This window comes from Chamaea fasciata, unplaced genomic scaffold, assembly GCF_029207755.1.
Source record: "Chamaea fasciata isolate MVZ Bird 193981 ecotype frontalis unplaced genomic scaffold, bChaFas1.0.hap1 SCAF_3, whole genome shotgun sequence".
Taxonomy (NCBI): Eukaryota; Metazoa; Chordata; class Aves; order Passeriformes; family Sylviidae; genus Chamaea; species Chamaea fasciata.
Window position 1 is genome coordinate 49,887,231 of NW_027094088.1, and position 14,294 is coordinate 49,901,524.

A 14,294-nucleotide genomic window follows, 5' to 3' on the forward strand; every position below is an offset into this window, starting at 1 on the left:
ATTTTACTGGCTAAACTGTCAGCTGAAACCTGACATGCCCAGAAACCACTGACAAACACAGCAGTGAATAAAAGGGGAAGAATGTGGAGTGTACACAGAGGCCAGGGAAAATCATAAATATTTAAGACCTTTAAGTGAGGGTTTACATTGCTTATATGTTGCTTTCCTCCCTGGAAAACAAAACAAGACAAAAAACAAACAAACAAAAGAAACCCCAGCTAAACTAAAAAAAGGAAGACTAAAAATTATTCAAGTTATAAAAAGACACAGGATAATTTGCTGAGGAAGTACCTCACTCTGACAGTGCCCAAGCAGACGTAGCACCCACTGACATCTGCAACAGCAGAACTGGGGCTGAATTCACCAAACTCCAAAAACAAACAGAAGCATGGCCTCATGCCCAGCTCATGTACATCCAGAACTCCCCTTAGTTGATTAGAAATACTGAAAATGCTGTAAGTACTGATTACCAGTACTTCCAGATGAAGCAGCAGATTAAACAGGTGAACACTGGCAGGAATCACAGAAAGTGAGCTGTGTGGAACTTCAGTGTGTTTTCTAGAAGTCCAGCAGTACAGGCACCTCTTGTTGTAATTAAGTAGTCTGATGAGACTCAAAGCTCCAAGAATTTGGGATGGAAGACAAATATCCTTGTCTCAAGCTTGTCTAAGTTCTTCAGCCATGAAAGAAACTGGATGCAGACCTCGGAGGCACTTTCCCATAGAAACAACAGAAGTAGTGGGTATTTCATAATCCAGGACTTCTCCTGAACAGTGAGTAAAAGCCAACTTGTAGTCTAGCAAACTTCAGTCTGCCACTTTCATTTTTATTTTTCAATTGGAAAAGTAAATTTCCTATCTTCTTGCTCATATGCTGTCAGCTTTGCAGAAGACTAGGAACTTTGCTTGATAACCTAAGAAGCAAAGTCCCTGGGGGAAACAGCCATGTTCCAAAAGCTCTAATAAATCCTTTAAAAAATAGCAGCACTTTCTGGGCCAATTCAATAAGAAACACTTGTATTTAAGAGGTCAAGAAGGCATATGGCAAAAGCAGAGGTATTTACATTGGCACACAAACCGCTAACCGATGAGTTTCTTGTCCTAAAGCCAATTGCTATGACTTCCTGCACACACAGTGCGATTTAGCATTGTTCTGCTCAGAGACTTCTACATACTTTCCAAGTTGCTTTGCAGTTCTTGAGAGCTGAACTCTAATACTTGTGAAACAAAATGCTGATTACACTGGCTGTTACACAGCACGCAGGAGAAGTGACCCTCTGTCACTGCAGTGGAGTATTTACCAAAAACGTGAGCCATTTCAAAGCAAGCTGTCTTTTCAGACCTGCTGCCTCCTTAAGGAGTGCCATAAATATTTATGGAGGTCTTTGTCATAAAAGCCTCCAAGATCATGTACAAAGACCTGCCTTGTACATTAAGACTGCATTTCTAAAGCTGGCTCTTACTAGTCTAGAAGGGCTGAGAATCCTTATAAAGCTGGGAACTGCCCCTTCCTAGACTGCTTTAAGTCTAGGAGCCTCAAAGTAGCCAAAAATATTCTTGATACAAAAATAGATTAGAAGCAGGCCTAGTTCCACAGGCTCGCCCACTCCGAACAATACTTGCCTTCATAATACTAGGAAAAAAACCTGTAAAATGCTGAAAAATTAAGTGATCAGAAACTTGCATATATTTAAAAGAAGAAGAAAAAACAACCTTATTCAGCTTCATGCTTGCAGAAGATAAATATTTCCCCCTGTAGCTCCTCATGGAGGGAGCCAGAGAGTTCTCTAAAAATTCAGTGACTCCTGGCTTACTGTAAAGTCATCTGATTTGTTTTGGACATCTGTTCAGATGAACAGATTGGAAAATCAATTGAAAAATTTAATGATAATTCAGTTTAAATAACCAAAGCAGGAGGTTACACTAGAAACAGTACTGAACCACAGCATGGTTTAATAAGGGGAAGGAAAAACCAAAATAACAGTAAATAAATTCTTTCTTTCCCTCTTTTTTTTTAGAAGCACACAAAAACATACTGTAGCCAAAACCTAAACCAGACTGAACTAAGCATATTGTCGCAATTTTTGCCTAAAATAAGCTGAATCCCACAGGATTGAATTTTTGTGCGTATTGATAGTTTGGTGTTTTTAAGTTACTTTTTGGAAGGAAAAAGAATCATCCATCTGTGCAAAAATGTCCTGCAGACATAGCAACAACTCTGTGTATGGAACAGTTATTATTAGAACAGAGCAACGACTATTTAAAAAATGTAAGTTTTCTGGACTTTTTCTTTTTAATTACACTAAAAGGAAAGTGGAAAGTTGCAGGATGACAAATACAGATAAATCCTAGGGAAAAGGAAAAAAAGATGCTAAGATGAAGAATAGGTTGCAAAAGGTTACAGCAGTGATAGAATATCACTGTCACTCCAAGGTCCACAGCCGCAGCATAATACAAAATTCATTCAATTACTCCTTTCATTTCAAAACAAAAAAGGGCAACAACTTACCTTACCCCCCTAATAGAAGCAGCACAGAAGTTCCACTCATGGATACCTTTCTGTAACACACAGTAAAAAAGAAATAAACAAAATATTCCTCCTTATGTATGAAGGCCCAGTAGGCATATCTTCTAGAATGAAGCTCATGAGAGGGAAGGGGAAACACTCAAATGACAGTCTACTTATTTTCTGTTAACATCTATTTTTCAAGGCTTTTTTTTTTTTTCATTTGAAACCAATGCAACAGAAGCTCTTCATAGAAATTTTGGGTTAGTTCTTCACTGTTTATGCTGCAAATGCAATTTACTATTTTAGAAAACATTCAAAAGAGCAGATCAGAAGAGATGCAGTATAGCCTTGTTTGGTTACTGAACTTGGGATAGCATGTGATACTCAGGAAAGGAGGGGGAAAAATATTCCACCTCTGAGAATAATGAGAGCTTGCTCTGCACACTCCATCCCCTGGTGTGGGGGAAAGCCAGGTGGAGAGAGCTACAAGTAGAAAGCCTAATGCAGGAGAGCAAAGTCTGAAATTCTTGAAAAGTAGGAAGAATTGCTCAAATATGAAAGCAATGTGTCCAAAGAAACAGAAAGGAAACTTTCACTAGGAATCCAGAAGACAGCAATAAGAATGCACCAAAACCCCTAAGAGCTGCTGGAGTGAAAACACGACTGAAAGGAAGAAGGCACCCTATGAAACCACTAGGGGCCAGGCCCCTTTATTTTCAGATCTTTTAAATTCACAGCTATCACATTCAGCAGAACTGAGTTCTCTGTAGACAGTTATACTGCTCTATGTTTATGTTCTATTAAAACTTTACTGTAGCAAACAGAAGTCTTTTGTATCTTCTAAAGAAAACATTCCCCTTTCAGGAAAAGGTGGAACTACACCACCTCACAGCCCAGGCAACATTGGCATCCCATCACAATGAGCCACATATTTGAAGAACCTTTGCTTTCTGCAGCTGAATTTCATTTGGCATTTTAGTGATCTGAGCAAGGGCATGCTGTCAAACAGAAACATAATCAAATGCATTCCAAAAGTAGATTTGAAAACGTGTAGCTTAAAAAATGAATAGTGAAATACACAGAAGTCAAAACAGATACACCACTGAAATAGTTGCACCATGTGCAGGAAACAACAGTGGAAATTACTCTCCCAGCTATAACAGCTTTCCATGAGGATTCCTACATCAATTTTTTCCTCTTCTGTCATTCTTTCCTTCCTGCTCAAATCACATTAAATGTTGTGATGCTAATATGAAATGCCTAACACAATGGATCTGAAATACAAGCAAACATCTTTCTTGATGCACAAGCGTCATAACTATTCTAAGTGTAAAATGCAAAGCAGTAACTTCAATATCTCTTCAGTTTTGAATGGAGTAAGCGTTTCTTTCTTGCGGTAAAGGAACAGCAGAGTAGCCCAATATTAGGAAAAGCTGCATTTGCCTCTTGAAGTGGAAGTACTACTAACTGATGCTAATTATGGCATGTTTGTGAAATGTTGTCTGGTTCTCTAATATGAAGGAAGATCAACTCAGTCCCTATGCTAAAGAGGAGGTGTTTCTGCATAGTCTTTTACAACTCCCCTCACACACAAAATATGCTAGTTTCCAATTTTCCATGCTTATAAACTCTCTTCAGACCTTAGCTATTGGTGCCAGTCCAATTCCCTACTGGGAATAATCTACAATCTAAATAAGTTAAAATATACCTCCCAAGAAGTAGAAATGCTCAAGAATCATAACAAGGAACATTAGTATTGGTTTTTTACCTGTCATCTATGTGCAACTAATCTCTTAAATCTTAATTACCACACAAAGTTCTCAAGCAATGAAATAACATAAAAGTTATGTCCCATCATGATCTTGCCAAGCTTTGAATACATTGGAGTAAATACATCAGGCATGCTATCCAAATTCAGCATCTGTTCTTTGGTTAGGCAAAAAAATCATCAGCTACCCAAAACAAAACTCAAAATGGATTCAGAAGCCAAAGCAAAACAGAGACAGGCTGTTCTATTTCAAACTTACAAACAGCACTGCTGCATTCCTCGAACCCCATGCGGGAAGGGCTGCTAAAATTAGGCAACTGCAAGGCAAAGGTAATGTGCATTCTACAAAATAAAATTTTGTCTGATTTCTCTTGGCATTTGTTTATCTTAAATTCAGTATTATTAAAGACATAAATGTTAAAAATATTTTGCTAAAAAGCAACAAAAAAAGAAAGAGGCTATGTTATTTATCCTGGTATTGACTGTCATTTGTCTGTTTAATACAAAAGTGCCAGCTGCAGGCTCCACTGAATTTCAGTTTGGATTTGAAATGGAAATTCAGCTTCTTTGTGCATGAAAGGAAGTTCATACACTTTGTAACTCAGAGATCTTATTCTTGGAGCACTGACTGAACTCTGGAAAACAAGTAGAACCATTAATTTATGTGCCAAAATGAACTGAAATCCGAAGCGTGAATTGCTAAAGCTCTGACAGATCTATGGTTGGTAGATTGAACTTGGATAGATGAAGAAGTTTCCATATCCAGCTAACATGTCCTTGCAGTAGAGATAGGTGGTCTTTGCTTGTTAATAAGCCCCCAAAATGCTTGTTTCCAGGCTACTAAGGACCAAAGTATGAGTCTTCCTCTGTGCAGTACACTGACAGATAGGACATCTTTTTCCTTCACAAAATCTCTTAGCAAAGACAAATATTATACTAGTTATATTCAGCTGAAAAAGAAGCTGGTGCCTCCAAATTTTTCTAGTCCCTTTTCTCCCTGTGAGATTTCTGATGGATTCTAAGGACTTTGACAAGTTGCAACAGACTATAATTGTACAGTTGAAGGGGTAACTACCAAATTGCCCACTGCATTCTTTTGATGGGTGTGATCGCTCACAGGGTACAGAAAATCAATCAGACTCCTGGCTACTCAATAAGCACACCACAGTAAGGATTCTGGCCAGAGCAAAAAGTACAAGGGGTGCACTTAATGCCTAATGCCAATGATCAAGGCTAGGCCAGAAAAATAGGAAAATACTATTATGCAGAAGACACAAAGACACACGCCTCACATCAGGAAGGAGAATGGGAAAATGGAAAGAAAGAAAGAAAACATGCCATAAAGAAACCCCTATCTTCTGAACGCCAAACAGGCATAGACTGATTCATCCAAATCCTTCTCCCAGGCAGAGAATAACTGGGCAGTGAAATGACAGAGCTATGAAAAATGCCATTGCTTAATATATCAAACAAAATATCCCAGTAGCTAAATGATAAATGAATACACCATGGAATACACTATTTGGAATATGAGTGCACATACTCAAATAAGGTTAACTCAAACTGGAACATAATGAAGTCATGGCAATGAGGTGCCACATGTGGCTAGTACACCAAGCCTACTTGTTTTGCCTAAAAAGAAACCTACACAAAAATTCCACACTAAGAGATATTAGGATTCTTCTAAAAAATACTGTCAGGTAAACATCAGAGAGAGAAAAGAAATCACTTAATATAAACACTTTGCTACCAAAAGAACAAATGCATATGAAATATCAACAAATTCAGACTGAAAACTAGAAGACCTAAGGTAATTCTTTTTCACTTCACCAGCAATATTCCACTCTTTGCTCTTCTGGAGTTGCAGTGGAATTCTCAAACCACTTTTCAGCATGACTGGTCCACTGTGAAATCTATACTAATATTCAGAAAGAGCTGGAACACTTTATGGGAAACATTATATGGGGAGAGTGTCTGCAGCAGGGGTGAACAGAACTCAACAGTTCAGAAAATTCCTTCTAGTCCTATGTTCCATCTTACACTACAGTTAAGTCACTTAACAGAATGAAAAGTATTATTTGGAGGTGAACTAAATAACACACAAAAAAGTCTAAAAAAAGAAAAAAAAAAAGCACGTTCAAGTAGTTTCTAAATAGAATAAATTTTGAATACAGAAATACTTTCCAAACAGGTATTTTAGAATAGCAAGATAAGGTCTGTAGTTCTGACAAATAATTATTTACTGCATAGTAAATTTTTAGTTTGCTCAAGAATTGCGTACGTTTATTTTTTTAATTATTCTCAGAGGCTGACCCTACTTCAAAAAACAGCAGTCAGAATAAACCACAAATGAAAAGAAATTCATTGTTCTAGGCAAAAATTTCAGTTTGTTCTCTAAATATGCCGTTTCAGCTGCCACTTACATTTTCTCATGAACTCACAACAAAAATTCCAAACAGTAGAGTGTTCAAAATATTTTGTGTTCAAAAACATTTCACCTTTTACAGACTACTAGCAGGAAAGCTGAAGATTGGACTTGCCAGTGTTAGGTTAACAATTGGACCTGTTGATCTTGAAGGTCTTTTCCAACTTAAATGATTCTATGGTTACCCGAAAAACAGGTCTTCACTGTCCTATCCTGCAGGCAAACAAAATGCTGCCATGGAATAATGAACAGCCCTAGTTCTTACAAATCTCAGCATTCCCGGTGTTCTGCCTCCAGCTGACTCAGTCTCTGTTCACTCTTCATACACTCCTTCATTTTCCCTTGCTGACATCCTTCTCTAAGGTTCTGACATCCTCCCTGTCTTACCTCTTACCCACATTTAGCTTCCTAAACATCCCAGAATGTAATAACCATTCTAGGTTTTCCTCTCCACTTCCATCTCCAGATTTTCTAAGCTCCTTTCCAAATGTGTCTGGCTGTCTCACACCTTGTCATATAGACTATCCAGAGTATTCAATTTCTAGAGCATCCACCTATCCTTCAGTCAAATGCTTCTTTGGCATTTGATTGATTCTGCTCCCATTTCAACATATCAGTCTCTATTACTTTCATATTAAAGGAGTATTTATCACAGCTTCACAGCAAGAAGACAGTTCTGTAAGTATAAGTAATTTTATGCTACATTACTGGTTTGATGCAAGTAAATTGTAAACTACTTTTGAAATCTTAAGCATCTTAAGATCTTGTATATTATACAATGGCTTAAAACAACCTGAAGGAAAACGCAAGTTATTTTAAAAAATGATGGGAAACAAAAGATCTATTGAAAATCAGGACAATCTCAAGCACAGCAGTATACCTCAGCATCTTCGTGTGTGTTAATAAAACACTTTTCTACTTTCCAGAATAATAATTAGATGCAACTGGTCACATGTCTTATGTACCATGCACACTCCTCAATTGTGAAAAAGGTTACAACTACAAACATACCTTGTCATCAGGCAGCACATGCCAGATGGATACCGTCTTCTCCTCAGCTTCACTGTTGATGGAGAGATATGAGGGCTGATAGATTTTTGTTGGTTCTAATATTAAAACCTTGGAGAAAAAATAATTTTCAATAGTTAGTGCAAAACTGGCAGAACTTCAAAAGGTATTGAAAGCTGTTAAAACTATTTCTTTAGTCATACCATAGCAGGAAAAACAGGCAAATAATGAAAAGCAAAATTTTAGGTATTGGGCTAATTTAGTGTGGCTGACAGTAACTTCAGATTAAAAAAGAAAAAAAAGCCAACTTTAATTTTTTACATAAGGCTGTTATGCGTCAATTAGTAGCACATATCAATTTTGCAAATTATTTTTTTGAAAAATGTCAGGTTTTGAAATCTTTCTGTCAGAATTCAGTCTCCTACAATGCCACTCTAGAATGTCTATCTCCTGTGTGGAGATTCATGGTTCACCTTTATCATCTTTTGGTAGAAGCATATTTGGATGAGGCAGAGAAACAGATTAACCTAGAGCTAAACTGAACACCCTTTGATTTAGACCACCATGAACCATAGCCACCAAGTCAAATTATTTTCTCAAAACTAACAAGTACCAAGTACCACTGCAAGAGGCTGACAGCTAAAGAGCATAGAAAATATTCTGAGATAAGTGAAACAAAAACTAGAAGCATCATTTAAAGGAGATAAGATGCAACAATGATTGACTAGGGCAAGTTGGTCTACATCTATTTTGAAAAGCATATAAACACCAAAGTAGAAAGTCTTGGAGAGAGCCATGGCTTAGAGTGAAAACTGAGCCATGTCTCCTCCTTCAGAGTCGATCAGCACAGATACACTGAAAGCAGTGCAGAGCTAAATTCTGAAAAGTTCCTACACATTTAACTCTGTAAATGATAAGCAGTGGGAATTAAAGTGTGTTGCTTGGCATCTTCAGACACTCATAATTTGTAAAATCTGATCTGAGCCATTTCACAAACTGTGGTTTTTATCCTTCAACAAGTTGTCCATGCACTGTGTCATCTCTTCCTCTAAAGGCTGAAGTGATGACACTGATGCTACCAGATAAGAGAGTAACTAACAGCTAAGCCAGTGCCCATGGACAGTAGAACACTTAATTTCAAGTTCTCAGAACAATTCATAATAAGGAAATATGAAAAAGCTTCCCTTCAAATAAATTAACTGCAATCTGGGAGAAGGGAGGGCAAAGAAAGTTGCTAATTTTCATTTTGTTCACTTGTTGAACTGTATGATTTTCATTCTTAACAGGCACAAATAGAATTTTTGGTATTATGAGAAATCCCATATGTCGGTCTGCAACACCAGTGTAGTCAGGTCACAAAATCACAGAACAGTCTGAGCTGGAACGGACCTATAAGGATCACTGAGTCCATACAGGGATGGCAGCCATGACCTTGGCCTTGTCAGCTCCATGCTCCAACCAACTTCCAGTACAACACCATCAAACCATGTAGACACTGGGTTTATCTCTTGGCTCATGCTATTGCAGTGATTAGCTTTGGTTTGCCTCCTAATATTAATAAAAATTCAAACCATTTCATTTGGACAATTTTATAACTCAGAGCCTAATTTAACTATCTAATTGAACTATTCCATCATCTAAAATCTAAAAGGATTATGCCCTGTCTTGTACAAAACCCGGAAGATTCAAAATATCTTTTGTTTCCCAGCAAAACTTTCTGCCTGCTCTCATCAGAAAAGGAAAACCAGGCTCTTTAGACAGGCTTATGTTGTTTTTACTTTACTGCCTCAAGCTCTTGCTGTTCAACATTGAAGTTTTCCTTACAGTTTATCATCACATGTACACATGGAAGATAAAAGAACCGTACCAAACAAGTTGTATGCACTTTAACTATCTGGGAGGCAATAGCAATTGCTATTTAAGACCAAAAGCTGTTTCTGCCGATGGTTAGCTAAAAGGAATACCCAAGACAATATTTCCTGGACATATACAGTTAATATGTACAGAGAACATAGACTTTTTTTACTGTATACTTTCAGGACACGGTACAGCACTGGGGCATCTAATAAAAATTCCCAGCAAAATTTTTGTGGAAGAAATCTGAAATAAACTAATATATACACACTTATAGGGCAATGTTTTTGAAATGCATTTTCTAGTAGCTGGAACAATAGATTTCTGACTGGGCTGATTTTTAACCTCTCAAAAGGCGCGGTCTTAATTGGCAGTAGAGTATACAGAGCCTGCTGAGCTAGAAGAAGACTGAAATTAATTAAATATCTTTTTTTCAAAACACAGTATAGTTCATATATAATCACCTGGAGTACACTGTAAAAGTTTATTTTAGAAGTTATACCCATTCGTAGCAAACAATAAATAGCAAAATTCTATCTTGACTTTTTTTCCTCATTACTTTTGTATAGAACACATTGTGCAACCCTGTTGTACCCACGTGCATTCAATGAAAATCAATCTAAGATACAGGCCAAATACATTTCTTCTGGATAAACAGTTTTTTGTCTAGCTACTGAAAAAGAAGCAGTGCTTTGTGCCCATTTCCTTTATATAACAATTTGTTTTAAAAAAACACATCCCCCAAAAATACTTCCAAAAAAGACTCCAACACCCAACAAAACAGCCACTTACTGGAAATCGAACTACAGTCACATCAGTCTTTGTGGCTTCAACAAGGAAGTCCATCCAGAAATCCACAAGTTCCTGTTTGGTCGTATGTTGCTCTGGAGTTAGTTTCTTAAAATGCTGATATATCAAGATAGTCTCTACAATAGACTTCAGGTACCTGAGACCATCCAAACATACACAGATAGTAAATTCAGTACAGTTTGTAAGCAGTAATGTCTATACCTTTAAACACAACTGAAGTATTCACCATTGCAACACCAAAGTAATGTCTATACCTTTAAACACAACTGAAGTATTCAACATTGCAACACCAAGGTTGCCAGTAACATTTTGTTTCTCTAGGATTGCTTGTCATAATAACAGTTCCCAACTAGAATGGGAAACACAGCTGCTAAATCAGGCAACTGAAATATAAAAGAGTCCTGGAACACTCCTTCCTGCCCATATTCCTGATACTATATTCTGTCTTCTACCCTAAACCATGAAAAATTCGTAAAATAGCTAAATTCTCTACCTAAGGACCAAATTGAGCCTAAGTCCAACTTGTTTCAGTAGTGACCTACCTCTAATAAAAACTCAGGCGAAAAGTCCACTGGTTGAACTTTCTACACTGTTCTATCTACTATATTGTGTCTGCATAGGCAATTATTTAACACAGATTTCTAAAACATGATTCTGGAACTGATTATCCTTCAAAGATGGCAACAGCTATGTTAAGCAGTCTTTTGGCATTGCTAGGGAAGGACAATAGCAGTACTGAATGTTTCCCTAAATGCAGTTCATCCCTGTCTCTGTTGTTCTATTTTCTGGGGCTGATTTCTGGGGCTTTTTGATAACATTGCTTTCTCTTGGTATTTTTGAAAAAAAGGTTGTAAACATAATCTCACACATTTTTTATGAATACTACAGCAATGAGATATACATGCTAAAAGAGGATTTATCACTGCTATCACTTTATCACAGTTAGGCTATTCATGGAAACTTTTGTTTCACTCTCAGAGGGTCTTCAGTGAACATTTCCATAGCTGTGCAATTTCCAATTATCCTTCTTAGGCCATTAGGATGCCTGGCTTAAGGTATTGTAGTCTACTCCCGTTCTCACCAAGTGGGCCCTGCTATAAAGCAGGCAACAGACTGGGAAGGAATTGCTCACAGGAGAAATTCTTCTTCAAGCACAAATGAGTGAGCTGTATTTTCAGAGTTTAATCCACAGTCCTAAAGCCCAAAGGCGCTGGGGTACATAAAATCCTGACAACCAGGCATTCATAAACTCCAGAAAAATTCTACCAGGAGATTTCCAGAGAGTGTTATGCAGCTTCTTAGTAAAATATACACATAGCAAAAATGGAAAACCTTGCAAATAAATACACTGTAAAAAGCATTTATGAAATACTTTGTCTGAAAATTAGACTTTTTAATTATGACAGTTTCTATATAATGTCAATACAGAAGTACAATTCTGTATTTTAGCATCTCTTTGATCACCTTCTGGAGGCACACTCTATCCCTTATAGAAAGATAAGAATAATATGTTGTGATGTTCACTCTTATAATTAGCAAAGTGACAACTTTTCTAGTCAGAAAGGAGTCTTAGTCCTCCCCAACTAAGATGATCCCAGCCCTTAATGAGTAGGTGACTGGTCCTTAATTGCTGCCTGTATCCACAGCAGGTGCCTGCTGTCAGAGCACACATCTCTTGGCCTTTGCATAACAAGATGTTGGGTTTACAGGGTTGCCTTTAACCCTGGATTTATGGCCTTTCTGTTAATTGGACTTTGATCTGCAGTCTTCTCAATTGCTACAAGATGCAGCTTGCACCATACAGCTCATTTGTACTCAGTTCCTAAAACAACTGTTATGTGCCATAAAAACCTTAACAATATTTAAAGGTGCAGCCAGGCCTCCCTAGCTAAGTTGTCTTAATTCCCCAAAACCTTTAGGCTGTTACGACTAAACTCACAAGCCACTATCACTTCTCTTCAGCAATGTAGCTGCAAGAAACTTCTCCTTTCTCCTTTGCCCTCAGAAGAGTTTGAAGTCCATGATGAATCTACCCTTCTCACACATCAGATGGAAGACCCATATCAGATCTACCCCTGAGTATGGGCAAAAGGGGAAGAGTACTGGATAAAAGTACAGAGAAATAATAAACACACAGTAAAATCTGTTAAAGAAACACAAAACATATCTCCTGTCAGCTGAATACAGCCTAATGTGAAAGCTGAGGGAGTCCAACATTTTAAAACATAGGAAGGCACACGGCCTAGTTTATCACCTTACCATGCAGGTGCCTTTAGTTTAAACAGCTTTTCTGAAGCCTGGATCACTCTTATATGATCATTAGCCAACATACTGGCCCCCAAGAAAGATCCCACTTCCCAATAACTTTGCAGTTTCTCCAAACTCCCCTTTTTACCAAGCAGGCTGCTGATCTTTACTCCTGTAGCAAAGAGAATAACAAGTCACAAGAATTTTATTAATGCAATTTAAAAAAGCCAAAACATTTCCCTTATTAAAAATCTATTAGTTGCTTACATTACTATACCCTCTCCATTTTGATAAAATAGGATGGAAATCATACTTACCAGTTAATGTTATATGCCTTCCAAGCACCCTAATTGGTAGAAGTTTTTTCCCCACCCCCTCTTCCTACAGGCTTCTCAAGAAAGGAACTTTAAGACATCACCGTCAGGACAAGGCCACAGTCAGATAACCTATGTTCTTGCATGGACCTCATCTGTAAAGGTAAATTGGGGCCTTAGGCTACACAACATAGCTGCAAAAACTTAACAGATGCTGAATAAGGCACCTATTATGTTTTTTTCTGCTTTGTTTTTTTGAATTACAAGCCCCAAGCCCCAAACTTACCTTTATAGACAAGGTCCCATGCAGAAGGAACAGATGATCCACTGAGCTTCTTCCAGCAGTGATGTTCTTTTAACTGCAGCAAGTCCTACCCCAATGAAAGACATCTATTAATATTCACAAGTCCCCCAGCAACTCAAGACTGTGGAAAACCTCAGGTTTTATTTTGACTTGCTAAGTTTGCTGAGAGCTACAGGCTCCCCTGTGGCCTTCAGGATGAGTTTTAGTTCATATGAGCTGCTACATATAGCTAACATGAGGTTACGCTACACCATCCCCTGCAAAAAAAAACAATTTTCAGCTTACACAACAAGCCACTCCACCACTGCAGTCTTTTATTCACTTTTCCCACACTACTCCACTATGACAGTTTTCCTCCCACATCATCTTCCATTGTCTTTGAAACTCGGGCTGAGTAGTCACAAGAAATTTCAATGCAACTGTTCATCTTGGTTTTTTCCTTAACCTTCCTTGAGTAGCTAGCAGACTAAACTCCATGGTGGAAGCAGTAATAAATATTATCAAAATGGGTATCATTACATAAGCTACATTTCAGCCTACAAAGTTTATCGTGTTTTATCATATTGCTCACATTTTTATGACATCAATGTCAGGTAATAAAGGCTTTTAAAAATGCCACAGATGCCACAAAGAATCTCTGATCTGCCTGAGAAATGTCGCAGTGTAAATCACCTCCATCAGCTCCACAAGGTACCACAGTGATCATCTCTGCAAGGCCTTAAGCCAGGGTGCTACACACATCCACACCGTCAAAGAGACCACTTGAAGAGGTACACCTGCACTAGTCAGTGGAGAATAGGCAGGAGAAATTTGTGTTGAAAGTGCTCAACTTTAGCTGCGTTCTAGAGAACAAAACCTGAATGCTATCCAGAAAATACAGTAAATGGAAAAAAATTAGTCTCCCCCAGGACTTTAGAGAAACACTCCTCAGCAATATCTACAAAGACCAAAAGGCTCTTCTACAATGGCTAAAGCATTTGCATGCTTGCACACAAGAAAAGACAGATACCTACTAACTTCCACAGGCTTTTAATGTGACCTCATCGCAAGAGATGT

At 37.8% G+C, this 14,294-nt stretch overlaps 1 protein-coding gene across 2 annotated transcripts in view; it reads right to left on the bottom strand.

Annotated features, from left to right (window-relative positions):
• MAP3K5 (mitogen-activated protein kinase kinase kinase 5) overlaps window positions 1-14,294 on the bottom strand; it is a 99,715-nt gene that overhangs the window by 30,471 nt on the left and 54,950 nt on the right. For both annotated transcript variants that reach the window (XM_066178944.1, XM_066178945.1), the window contains exons 9-12: window positions 12,633-12,792; window positions 10,356-10,509; window positions 7,713-7,820; window positions 2,509-2,558 (exon numbers count right to left, since the gene is read on the bottom strand). In XM_066178944.1, coding sequence (XP_066035041.1) covers window positions 2,509-2,558; window positions 7,713-7,820; window positions 10,356-10,509; window positions 12,633-12,792 — 472 coding nt within the window. The remainder of the gene's footprint in view (window positions 1-2,508; window positions 2,559-7,712; window positions 7,821-10,355; window positions 10,510-12,632; window positions 12,793-14,294) is intronic.